Source organism: Equus przewalskii, chromosome 10 (genome assembly GCF_037783145.1).
Source record: "Equus przewalskii isolate Varuska chromosome 10, EquPr2, whole genome shotgun sequence".
Classification (NCBI taxonomy): domain Eukaryota; kingdom Metazoa; phylum Chordata; class Mammalia; order Perissodactyla; family Equidae; genus Equus; species Equus przewalskii.
In genome coordinates, this window is record NC_091840.1 from 45,422,361 (window position 1) to 45,435,532 (window position 13,172).

Sequence of the window (13,172 nt, forward strand, 5' to 3'; positions counted from 1 at the left end):
AGCTCAGAAGGCTCTTAGGAACAGGCTGAGAAGCATCCAGGACCAGCCTGCTCTGGGGAAAGACACAGAGAGGGTGCCGGCCCAGCGCGGCCAGAGTGTAGGAAGTGAGTCATATTCTGTGCGGGTGAGGGAAGAACCAGCGAACAGAGAACAAGAGTGTGTGTGTGTGTGTGTGTGTGTGTGTGTGTGTCTGCGTGTGTGTGCACGAGCGTCCCTGTGAGTCAGCATGCCCCTGCCCCATACAGCTCCTCCTGCCAACAAATGTGCTGTGTTCCCAGAGCTGTGCCCGGCCAGGCTCGCCCACCCCACGAAAGCCCGGGATCTGCCACCCCTTTAGGAATGCGGGGTTAGGAAATGAGAAACAGGGTTCTTGTCCAAGAGAAATTTTTTTAATTATTATTTTTCTTTCTTAATTGGATTCAGTGTTTCTTGCTCCTCACACACATCCTCTCTGGTGGGGAATTCAGGTTTGTGCAAAGCGCAAGGGAGATTGTGCTCGCCCGGGGCCCCAGCCAGCAGCATGGCCAACCTTGATCAGTTGGAGCCCCTGTCTCCTGTCTGGGCTTGCCTGCTCCATTCCCTGCACACCCCTGCTCCTGCCCCTGAGTCTGACCCTCTGACCTCTGCCTGTCCCTGGGCATCTTCACAAGGGCCAGGAGAGACCGGGCCTCCGTAATGCAAAAGTGCCTGAGATGGTTCTTGAAATTCTCTCTTTGTTCGCCTTCTGCTAAGGCTACCTGATGCTTTCTCTCCTGTCACCCTACAGAAGGCCCTCACTGGGATGCCCATCAAAGAGCCTCAAGGAAAAATTCAGCAGCTGAGCCATGCTGGAGGCCTGGGCTCATGCCCAGAGTCTCGCTGGCCTGTCCAGACCGTTGCTGGCAAACCCTAGGCTGACGACACTGCCCAGCCCATTGGACTAACACTGTGGATGCTGCCTTGCCCATCAGCTTAAAAGACCCAAAGCCCCTTCCTTCCCCTTCTCCATCCAGCCTGTCTCCAGGGCCTGGCTCCCTGAAGTCCAACAAGCCGCTTCTCACTTCTCACTCCGACGCCAACAGCTACCATAGTGGGGGAGATGGGGCGCTCTGGGGCGGCAGACGGGCTTGTGTTGCATATAAAAACATGGTGATGCTCTAAATAGCTAAGAATATTGGTCCTCTGAAGTGATTCTTGCTGCCTCCCCTTCTCCCTGACTCTCCCCACTGACCCTTTGCACTGAGCCCTGGCAAGCCCAGGTTACATGGGGACGATTGTTGCCAGGTTGGGATTCTAGACAAAAATCCTATAACTCTTTTCTTGCTAAAAATCACCAATACAATCCTTAGTTCATCAGATATAGTTTTCCGTATAGTTTATAAACATGAGAAGACATACAGTTTGGTAAGGGAGTGGGGCGGGGACCTGTGCATTTGTGTGTATATATATATGTAGAGAGTGTGTATATATATAAGTGGACGTAGTTATAAAATTGCACCTCCTCTGAGAACCTCGTGGAACACGATGGAGTTCTAAATTTCAGCCTCTGATGATCTTTCCTTTGGTAGTTGGTTCTTGGAGCCCAGCAGTTGGGCCTGGGTCTGCCAGGGTTGCCTGAGACATCAGGAATGAGAGGCGGTACCCGCCAGGGAGGGGCTGAATGAAGGTGGCACATGGTTAGATTCAGGGCGGGTTGACTAAGTGGCCTCAAGTAAGAGCCAAAATGCCAGCTGCTCATATGCTCCCAGACGGCTGGTTGACCCAGCCTCATGAGTGAGCCTCGTCTGTTCTCCTCTGGGTCCTGCTTCCTCTGGGAGTGGTGGGGGCCCTCAGACCTCTCCAGATGACCAGGATTCCACAGAGCCCGGCTTCTGTGCGTGGGGCACTGTCCCATGGTTGCTAAGGAAGGATTCGCTTCGCGCACTTTAACTGCCTTGCTGGATGGATGCTGTCCGTGGGTGCTTGGCAGGGGCTGGCTGGGATGCTGGGTGAGATGTACTGATTCCCTCCAGCTTGGGGCTGTACACTTTGGGTTTATAATCCACCAGGCGGGGCCCAGACAGCAGCCAAAGCCTCTACCAGCCTTTGCCTGAAACCCAGCTGATCCTCCACTTGTAAAAAATAGAAAAGAAATTCTGTTCCTTGGTGGACGTGTGGCAGTGCTGGGTGCTGGCGTTTCAGGTCCTCAGCGGAGAGTGATTGCCAGCCCCAGTATCCAGGCCAGGAATGAGGCCCCCAGGGAACTGCCCGAGGAGGCCTGCTGCACCCCGCTGGGGGCACGGATGGGGGTCCTGCGGGCACACTTGCCCTTCCTCTTGGGCCGTGCCGTGGGCATGATGTCAAAGCCGAACTTGTGCTGGTAGTCGGGGGCGTAGTCCTGCAGCTCGTGGGCCTGCTTGCCGGCGCCCACCTTCGAGACCTGGTTGCGATTCCTGTGGCTGGTGCAGTTCTTGCCTGGCTTCTTGTAGCCCTGCCGGGAGCCAGGCAGATGGCCACGTGGGTGGCCCTTGTCCCTGGCGGGGCCGTGGGGTGGGTGGTGTTCCTTGCGGGCGGCCCTGTCGGTGGTGGTGAGCGTGTGCGACTTGATCTGGTGAGGGGACGCTGGCCCCGTGCAGTTCCGGAAGTCCTCGGCCCGCAGCAGCTTCAGGTCCTGGCCATGCCGCAGCTCGGGGGATGCACAGGGGACGGCAGAGCTCGAGCCTCGGAACCTCCGCAGCCATTCCCACAGGGAGCGTGCCCGGCAGCCACAGTCCCAGGCATTCCCGTTGAGCCGGAGGAACTCCAGGGCCCCCAGGGGTGCCAGGCAGTCACCCTGCAGCTCAGTGAGACTGTTGTTGAAGAGGAAGAGGGTGGTCAGCCTGCGGAGGTCATGGAAAGCCCTGTGGTGGACCCACTGCAGCTGGTTCTCATGCAGCAGCAGCCGGTCCAGGTTCACCAGTCCCCGGAAGGTGTCCTGGCCCAGGCTCCACAGCTTGTTGCCATGGAGGAACAGGTGGCTGAGGTTGACCAGGTCCACAAAGATGTCATCCTGGAGGTACTCAATGTGGTTGTCCTGCAGGTAGAGGTACTGCAGGCTGTGCAGGCCACCAAAGATGCCCGCTGGCAGGGCACTGAGCCCACACTTATAGAGGTAGAGGGCATGGAGCTTCACCAGGCCCTGGAAGGTCTCGGGTGCCAGCGTCCGCAGCTGCCGGTTGTCGCCGAGGTCCAGCTCCTCCAGGTGCACGAAGCCCTCGAAGGTTCTGGGGTCAATGAAGGTGATGTTGTTGGAGTAGATCCACAGGGTGACCATAGCGGGGCTGAAGTGGCCCCTCTGGAGGAGGGTGATGCGGTTGTTCTGCAGGAAGATGCGCTCGCTGTCCTCTGGGATGCCCTCAGGGATGGCATCGAAGTTGTGAGCCTGGCAGCTGACTGTCATGGGTGCTGGGTAGCACACGCAGTCCCGCGGGCAGCTGCCACCCAGGGGCAGCTCCCCGGCCAGCAGCAGCAGCAGCAGTTCCACACAGCACCCTGGTGGGAGAGAGAGCACAGCCAGTTCAGGGGCTGCCTGGGGAGGCAGGAGCCAGATGGGTGCAGGGCAGGGGCAGGCATCTGACCCTCCTTGGCCAGCTGGGGCTCTGTCCTTGTCTTTGCTGTGCTCAGCAGTCTGGGATGGTAGACCCCCAAAGGCCTGTCTCCTGATGGGAGGAAGGCAGGGGTCAGGCCCCCATCTGGGGCTAGATACCCTGGGGCCCACCTCTACTGGGAATTCTAGCCCCAGCCTGCACTGTGAGGTAAGTTTGGGCTGAAGGCTCTGAACCCTCATACTTCCCTAGCTGCACCCTGCAGCGGCTGGACCCTGCCCCCTCAGGCTCTGTCAGCCCCACCAGGATAGGGGTCACAACCTATGGACACAGCAGCCAGCCTCCTGTTTCTGTCTCAGCTCTGCCACTTAGTTGCCATTATCTGCGAGGACAGTGGTGCAGACTCCTGTTCTAACAAAGTAAATATCTCATGTGGAGTCCTGAGGAGCCTTTTTATTTAAAATTGTCCCAATAACAAGCAAAGTACACATGCATGACACCAAAGTTCATCTTGAAAGATGTCTCATTTACAGTGCCTTCTGCGTTCTCCTCTATGCAACATGCAACACCCCTCTGTGCCTCAATTTCCTCATTTTTAAAGAGTAATAGTTGTCCCTTACAGAGCTGTGAGGATGTACTGAGAGGACACACGTGTGCGAAGGACTGAGGAAGGCACCGGGGCTGACGGGCTCTGGGACCCATGAAGCTGCCAGAGTGAGGCTGCCCCTCCCCTGTCCCCGCCTCGCTGGAGCTCCCAGGCTGTGGCTGCAAACCAGGCCTTGCCTCACGACTGTCCGGAGCATTTCCTCTGTAGCTTCCCTCTAATTGGGCATTAATTAGGCATTCGTTAATGGATCCTTAAAATAATTTATTTTCGGATGCGTCCAGCCTGTGGTCAGATAATAGCCCCGTGCTCATTATCGGAGCAGCCTCATTATGGACGATAGTCATTACCTGCCTTTTTCCAGGGTCGCAGCTGCCCCGGGCGGCCTGGCAGGCGCGCTGGCGTCAGGGAGACAGGCTCCGGGCCTGCAGACCTCCGCCCTGCAGGGCCAGGCAGCCATCTCGTCCCTGCCTGGGTTGGCCTCCTGTTCCTTCCCTTCCAGCCTGGCCAGACGGGCCTCTCGGGAGTGCCGGGCGCCTGGGGCAGCTCAGCTGACTCTTCCCGCTGCCAGCTATGCCCAGAGCACGGAGAGCGAGACGGCCAGCCCTCCTGGCCACTCCCAGCCACCCGGCTCCCAACCTCACGCTGGCCACCCAGGCGGGCTCCCGGGCCTGTCACCGTCTCAGCCGCCTGCCCAGCCCAGGCGTGGGTGGGCCTCGCCACCACTGCCACCCTCTCGTTCCTGGCAGAAATGGTGTTGTAAATAAGTGACAGCTCCCAGCTGTTGGGAGTTATGGGCTCCCAGAGAGTGGCAGCTGCTTCCTGTTCCCCTGTAATCACATAGCTTTGGCCAAACGTTTCCAACACATAAAAATCATCATGCATAATTTGGTTTTTGCATAATTGGGTTCGGTTGTGATTTCAGAGCAATTATGACCTCGGTGGCGGTGGTGGCAGTGCAGCTGTGAGGACCCTTTCTGGGCCAGGCCACACTCTACGCAGCCCCTGCAGTGCCTTCAGCCATCGTGACGGCTGGACAGCCTGCAGGCCAGAGGCTGGTGCCTCTCCAGCCTCAGTTTCCCTTCTGTAGGGGATGACCGCTAAGCCTGCACTCCGCACATAGCCAGGGAGTTATGCCAGCGCCCCTACGTGGAGGCTTGGCTCTAACCTCCGGCCCCCTACTGCTCACCTCAGTCTGGCCAGGGCCCCAGCCCCGCAGGGGGAGGCAGGAGTGTGAGGGGATGGGAGCCTGACTCTCAGGAAGCATTCCTGCTGCCTTGAGCCCCCAACACCCAGGGCTGGGAGGGGGCCTAACCCACACTGGCCGCGCCTTCCACAGAGCCCGCCATCCCTTTTCACTCTCAGCCAGGGCTCCTCACCCCTGCCGGGGCTGCTGTCTTCTAGGAACCCTGCCTCGGGGGGCAGCCCCCTGCCGCTCTGAGGGAGCCCAGGGCTCCCCTCTTAGCTCAAGGGCATCACGGTGCTCACTGCGCTGAAGGGAACAGAGCCACAGCCGTGACCCTGTGCTTGTGGGACACATGCCACACCAGACCCCCGGGGGGCCAGCAGAGACAAAGGCATTCCTTCCCTTAAGTCCCAGCGGAGAGACGCTCAGTGTGGGGGCGGCGGGGAGCGTGGTAGGCGCAGCACTGATACCGCTTGACATTTGTGCGGCTTATGGAGTTTACAAAGAGCTCCGCTCGCGCCCCCCCTGACCCTCGGAACTACCCTGTATGGTGGTAGGGGGGTGGTTTCTCCTGCGCCCTGACCCAGGTTGGGGGCAGACAGCCCTTCTGCCGGTTATGTGGCTCTGTCTCTACGAGGCCTGGAGGTGGGGTTCTCTGAAATGGTCCCCAGAGAAGCAGGGGGCCCTATGGAGAGCCGCACCCCTCCCTCAGATGGGGCCCCCAGGGAACGCTGGGCCACAGGGGAAAATGGGCAAAGACCCCGGTTTGTGTGAAAAAGTCAACTGCCCAAAAATCTAGGCATGGGCTTAGCAGCCGGCAAGTGAACACACTGTGGCAGGTGGGAGGAGTCAGATAACAGGTCTGACAGAGGGCAGGAGCCACAGCATCCTTCCTCTGAGAGGAGCACAAAGGATGCTGGGACCCCAGCCAGCGCTTGGAGCTTCAGCACTGCCTGGAGGCAGGGGACCCAGGCCCGGGAAGCTGCCCTTGCAGCTAGCCCTGCCCCTCCCATTGGCACTGCAGTGGGTCTCCGCTCAGTCTGCTTCTCCACCCTGGAAACTGGTCCCACCTCTAAGGTCTTGGACCAGCTGTCTCAACCAACCCCACCCGTCCCTGGCACCCCCTGGCCCTGGATCATCACCCTGCTGGGTTTCTTCCCACGGAGGCTGGCACTGCGTTGCTGAGGCTCCTCCTGTGCCCCCTCCGTGTGGCCCATGGGATCCCCAACCCGCTGACTGCTGATTAATGTACTAACAATGAGGCTGGTACTAACAATGCACGGCCTTCGCCGTGCATTTTAAAACTGCAAATTAGCAGGGATCCAAGTCTCCTCAGAGGAGCCTTGCACTCCTTCCTGTCAGCCTCTTCAGCCCCGTCCTGGGTGGGGCAGGGACTGCTCTGCCTGAGGGGGCTCTTGCCCTCTTCCACAGGATCTCCTCCTCTCCCTCCAGGGTCATCCACCTGACTGACTGCTCAGTTACTCCCAAACCGCCCGGCCTCCCTCACATCACTGGCACCTCCGTAGCCTCATTTGCTCCTTCCTCCATTCAACACTTGTCACTAGGGTCCTGGTGTGTCCAAGGTGCCAGGGCAGGGAGGGACCCAGGGAGGAAGTGGGCAGGTCCTCATGGGTTCACTAGCAGATAGGGGGTCTCACAAGACCAGGCCGTCCATGTGCCAGGGCCCAGAGTAGGCACCGAGGGGTATGTGTGTGTGGGAAGCTCAGGGAAGGCCCCTGCTGCCCCTGTGCCACCTTCTCCACAAACCCCTCTGCTCCCCTGTCAGCAGAGAGGATGTGCAGGAAAGGAGAGCTCATATTTTTTCATGTCCTCCTTCCTGCAAACCCCAAACCGCTCACCTTCTGGGCAGGAACCTGTGGGAGCAGAGGTGAGTGGCCTGAGCATGGGCAGGCACCTCTCTCAGTCCAATCAGCAGCCCACTCATAAGATGTGCTTATGATAGTCCCATGGGGGCTGGACCTGGTGGGATGGGTAGAAGGGCATTCCAGGCAGAGGGCACAGCATGTGTAAAGGCACTGAGGCAGGGAAGCAGGTGGTAGGCCCCCATCTTACCCCAGCCCCTCTCTCAGCCTCTAAGTAACCAGAGCTCCCAAAGAGGCAGTAACACCAGCTCAGCTTGGCAGGGGGAGGCCAGAGAGCTCCCCACTGGGACCAGCACTGACAGGGCCCCTGCTCCAGTCCCAGGCCAGATGGTCAGTGTGACAGGAGCCCTGCAGCTTCCTTGCCCCTGGCAGCAGGAAGAGAGCTAATGAAGGAGGACCCAGCCCTAGGCATATACCAGGTTCTTTACACGCAATCCTCACAAGGCCCCCGTGGGTGCTGCACCATTTCACAGAGGAGGAAATGAGGCACGCAGAGGGAAGCAGCTGGCCAAGGCCACACAGTTGGTGAGCAGGGCAATGGGGCAGGCTTCGCCCAACTGACTTCTAGGAGGAGCTCCACACTGCATGGGCAGGGCAACCTCATCTGAGGCTGGTCAGGCCTCCCTGGCCCCAAGGTCTCCGGCCTCCCCCTGACCTGAGTCTGGCACCTGTCCGTACTGAAGGGGCGGCCTCCCCCTACACCTGTGCAGGGACAGCAATGGCATCCCCACGGGTCTCCGGGCAGGTCCATGGGGCTCTCTGAGGCTCAGAGATTGGTCAGCCCTGTGGTCAATACTTCTGGCTCTGCAGCTGCCCTCCCCCGGCACAGGGCTGAGCTCTCCCCCGCCCCCTGCCCCAGCCTTGCCAGATGCTCCTCTCTAAGCCAATCAATGCTAACCGAATGGCTCTGCTGGTCGGATAACAGCCTCAGGCCAGGCTGGCTGTGCTCACAGAGCTACTGGCGCCTCAGGACACTTGGCACAGTCCCTCTGAGCTGCAACCAAGCACAGGCCACTTCCCGGTGGGCCTCCTCTCCCCACTCCAGCCTAGCCCAGCCCTGGAGACAAGGAAGCCAGCCAGGGCAGAGCTGGGCTTCCCTCCTCGGCCCCCACTGTTGGACATGGGGCGTTCGCTAGGACGGCCAGTTGCTCCCTGTCCTACAGCACAGGGCGGTAGGATGAGCACAGGTTTGGGAGACCTGGGTCCCAGCTCCCCGACTTAACAAGTGTGTCCCCTTGCTTGTGTGAGCCTCATTTTCCTCACCTGTGAAATGGGTAAGATCATTTAAAGCTCCCCCTGGCCCTCTATGTCTGCAGGTGCCTGTATGCACCTGCCTCCTCCATCCCTCCATCTGTCAAATGCAATCCATCTGAAGCTGAACTGCCGCTCCCCTGCAGGTGCATCTTCGCCATCTCAGGTGACGACGGCTCCTTCATTCCGACTACTCAGGCCAAGAACCTCAGAGTCCTATCTACTCCTCTCTCTCTCACCTCACACCCAATCTGTCAGAAATCCTGCTGGCTCAACTTCAGAACTTATCCAGAATCCACCCACTTCTCACGGCCACCACCCCAGTCTGGGCCGCCATCATCTCTAGCCCGGACTGGACTGTTGCAACAGCTTCCTGAGTGGTCCCTGTGCTCCCACCCTGACCCCTACATCTCTGCTAACACAGCAGCGAAAGAGAGTCAGAGCATGTGGCTCCTGTGCTCGCACCCTCGGGGCTCCCATCACACTGATAAGAACCCTCCAGGCCTTCAGCACGTCCAGAGGTCTGCCCGGGCGCTTCCTCTCCCCCTTCTCCCGCTCCCTATCCCCCAGCCTCATTCTTGCAGCTCTCTCACACGCTGGGCAGGGCCTGCCTCCAGCCTGGTGCACTTCCCAGGATATCCCAGGGCTCCTGCCCTCACCTCATTTTCTGGTCTCTCCCCGTCACCTTCTCAGTGAGCCTTCCCCAGCGGCCTATTTTAAATGAGCCCCTTCCCTGTTCTGCTTTCCCCCAGAACATCCGGCCTCTTCTAATAAATTATAGCATGTCTTTATTTATCTTGTTGATTTTCTGCCCTCCCCTGCCCCACTGAGCATCAACTCCACAAGGACAGTGATTTTGTCTGGTGTGTTCCCCACTGTACACCCAGGGTCTAGAACGGTGCCTGGCACACAGTAGGTGCTCAATAAACACAGTGGCTCTTATTAGCACTGAGGCCTCCAGGGTGAGAGCAGAGACTTGGCCTTGGCTTTCTCCCCAGAGCTCCTTGTCCTTCGCAGGGGTGACGGCAGCGAGGGGTGTTCTGGGAGGCCTGGGGAAGGTTGACCACGCAGGTCTGCCTGGGACTCAGGGGTTTCCCAGGATGCAGGACTTGTAGTGCTAAAACTGGAAAGTCCCAAACAAACCAGGACATGTTAGTCAACCCCCTGAGAGACAGGACTGTGCCCCCCACCACCCAGCCAAAAGAACTCTCAGGGGCACAGAATGGGGAGGGGACAAACAGGCAGGCAGGAAGCACGAGTGTTCTCCGGACGCCCACCTCTCAGGCCCTGTGCCTGCAGCCCGGGAGGCAGGCCTGAGCTTAGACGGAGCTTGTGTGTGCATGTGTATGTGTGTGTGCATGCGTTCGTGCATCTGTGCACACCTGTATGTGTTTATCTATGTGTGTGAACATGGCCATGTGCACACGTGCATGCACATATCTGAGTACACGTGTGTATACATAAGCACACGTTTGTCTCTGGAGACCCTGGAGCGGGCTGGCAGCGGGACCCTTTCATGCCGTGCATCCCTGAACTCCTTCCCGAGCAGGGGCAGGGCCCTCCTTCCAGCCACGCACCCGGCCTGTGATAGCCCCGTCTTATCTCCCTGCTCACCCTGGCTTTGCCTTTAGCTCCCGCTCTCCTCCTGACACGCTGAATTATGTACCCACTCCAGGTCCCTCCAGCACACCAGGCTCACCCTGGCTGGGAAGTGGGCGGCCCCGTATTGAAATAACCTTTCAGCTTTCATCTGCCATGGCTAGTCCCCCGAGCAGGCCTGGCTGGGAACGCCGTGCTAATTGGGCTGCTGAGCTCTCAGGGGGCCTTGTTGGAGCAACCTCGGGCTCCCCTATCCTCTGTCTTTCCTCATCTACCCCTCCTCACTGCAGGGGTCCCTGTGTGTGTGTGTGTGTGTCTGGGAGAGGGTGCTAAAGGCTGGCACGGGCGGCTCTGTATCCAGGCACTGCCTGGGCTTGGGATCAGCCCCAGTGGGAGCACATTTCATCTGGGCAACCTCAGGCAGGTCCCTCAACCTCTGAGGCCTCAGTTTCTTAGGCCGGGAACTGGGAGTCAGAGCACCTGCCTTATTGGGCATGGGCAGTGCTCAGTGAGGCTGTGCCCCTGAACTGCTAGCTCAGGGTGGGCTGCAGGGGAGGCGCGGCCAAGCGTGGTGTTTGCGTTGCTGCTACTGTTAACGGGAGCAGCTGCCACCCCCTTAGGGCTCTCTCCCCAACCCCCAGTGGACCGTGGCCTTTACCCCAGCCACCCTAGTGTTTGCAGACCCCAGAACCTGGTACGGGGACCTGATAGATGGAACACTGAGTCAGGGCTCAACCCCAGGTTCAAGTTTGCTGCCAGGCTTTGGCTGCCCCCAGGGCACAGCAGGTGGGGATGGGGTCTTGACCTCTCTATTTTGCCCTCTCTCCCAGTCCGTCTGTCTCCATCTGGAGTCACCAGATCTCTGCAGGAAGCCCCAGGCACATGAGCTCTACCTTTACCTCGTGAAGCCCTCTTAGGGCTCATAAGATGTGTCCCATGTTACTCAAATTTGCTCCCCAGTTCGGGGGCCCCAGAACCTGGGCTGTGGCAGTGCAGACTGCAAGGCTGAGGACCGAGGGCTCCTGAGAGCCAGCCTTCACAGGACGTTTCGAGATGGCTCTGGGCCCTGCCTCCCCTCTCCGAACCCTGTGGAACCAACTGTCCCCCTCCCCAAATCATGGCAAACTGTGGACACCCCCGCAAGCAGACAGGCCCACTGAAACCAGAGTGGTGTCTTAGGCGTGTTTAGTGGGGCAGGGGAACCTCTGCGGGGGTGGGAGAGTCCTCAGGGCAAGTGTCTGTTGAGATGCCTGCCGGGGGGTCTTTGAGGGGGTGTGAGGGAAAGGGAATGGGGTGGGAATCTACCAAATTCTGAAAGTCCCGGCATTGGGTGACACAAAACAGAAGATGGGACCCAGCCTTTGAGAAGCAGGCACAGAACTCTCTGCCAGGAGCCCTTGTTCCTAGTCCCCGGAACAGCCACTGCTTCCTTGCTGTCAGTGACAGGCATTCAGAACCCACATCCAGGGTATTGGTCCTCCCGTTCTGAATCTGTCCCACAACTCCTTTGTCTATGTGAGAAACAGCTCCATGCTCGGGGCTGCAACAGGAACACGCAGCTTCTTTCCTGAGAGCCTACATTCCAGGGAGAAGATGACTAAACAAAGGAACGAGACAGACAAGCCCAAATCACCAAGGGTGGTAGGAACTGGGGACACAACGAGAGGGTTAAGATTGACACGAATGGAGGGACTGACCTTAGCTCGTGTGCTCATGGAGGGCCTCCCTGAGCAGCAAAACCTGAGTTAAAATCTAAAGGATAAGAGGGAGCCGAGGAACAGTCTTGCAGGCAGACAGAATAGCAGGTGCAAAGGCCCTGGGACAGGACTGAACTTGGTGTGGACGAGGGGAGAAGGGCAGAAATGTGATCAGAAAGGCAGGAGGCAGGGCTTGCAGGGCCTTAAAAGCCTCAGCAAAGAGTTTGGATCTAATTCTGGCTGTGGCAAGAAGCCACTAAAGAGCCTGCACTAGGAGCAGCATGATAGGATGTGGGGGGCTGCTAGTGGAGCACGGATTGAGGGAGAGCAACACGGAAGGAGGGGAGGCCTGTGGCTATTGTGGGTGAGAGATGTGGGGGTCCAGAGGAGGAGGGACCATGGAGACAGAGAGCAGTGGACAGATGGAGAAACGTTTGGGATGTAGAATTGACAGGACACACAGGTGGAGCAATGGGAGGGAGATGGGGTGGGAGGTCCACAGGGTGGCTCTGAGAGGATGAGGGTACAGTGAGACTGGGGGAGCCAAGGAAAGTGGGTAGGGGCCAACAAGAGCTCAGTTTAGGACACACAAAGTCTGGGAAGCCTTATAGAGATGTTTAGTTGGTGGCAGCCGGATGTACAAAACTGGAGCCCAGAGGTGAGAAGCACACTGGGGAGTCATCCGCAGAGAGATGGTACTTAAGTCCGTGGGGTGGATGAGGTCACCATGAGAGTCAAGAGAGAAGACACAGGACTGATGCCTCTGGCAACACAACAATTCTGAAGGAGTATAAAGGAGAAGGAATGGTCAACGAGGTCAGAGGAGAGCCAGGAAGTGTGGTGTGACTGAAGCCAAGAGTGTTTCAAGAAGGAAGGAGGAATCAGCCGTGATGAGGGCTTCTGAGAAGCTGACGTGAGGACGGAGAAGTGTCCAGTTGATTTGGCAACCTAGAGGTAACTGGTGATGCTGGAAAGTTCGTTTCCGGTAGAAAGGTAGGGAGAGGAGGCATAAAGGAGTGGGATGACGAATGAATGGGAGGTGAGGAAGGGGCGTGAGCACTGTATCAGGACAGGCTAGGGCATGCTGACATCACAAGGGACCCCAGAATCTCAGTGGCTTCCAACAACAAAGGCTGGTTTCTCTCTCACATAGGACAGCTGAGGCTTTGCTCAGGGAGCCGGTCAAGAGAGCACCCTCCATCCCAGAGGGAGAAGAGGACATGGCCACTACTAGCTCTTACAGCTTTCCTTTTAAGCGACTAACTTCCCTCCTGCTCACATTTCATGGTCAGAGTCAGTCACATGGCCCAGCCTGTTGTCAACAGGGTAGGGAATAATGCTCCCGGGGTTGGGGGGTGGGGAGTCAGCCAGCAGTATTTGTGAGGCCATTTGGACAGGAAGTTTTGCTGT

The 13,172-nt window shown here is 58.3% G+C and overlaps 1 protein-coding gene across 2 annotated transcripts in view; it reads right to left on the bottom strand.

Annotated features, from left to right (window-relative positions):
• Positions 1-367: 367 nt before the first annotated feature.
• The window catches only part of RTN4RL1 (reticulon 4 receptor like 1), a 67,387-nt gene continuing 54,582 nt past the window's right edge, over positions 368-13,172 (bottom strand). The window contains exons 1-2 of one of the 2 annotated variants that reach the window (XM_070562911.1): positions 4,497-5,059; positions 368-3,489 (exon numbers count right to left, since the gene is read on the bottom strand). In XM_070562911.1, the coding sequence (XP_070419012.1) occupies positions 2,165-3,489; positions 4,497-5,031 (1,860 nt within the window). In that variant the 5' untranslated portion in view covers positions 5,032-5,059 and the 3' untranslated portion in view covers positions 368-2,164. Of the gene's footprint in view, positions 3,490-4,496; positions 5,060-13,172 lie in introns of those variants that run through there. The other variant, XM_070562912.1, reaches the window with a different exon arrangement.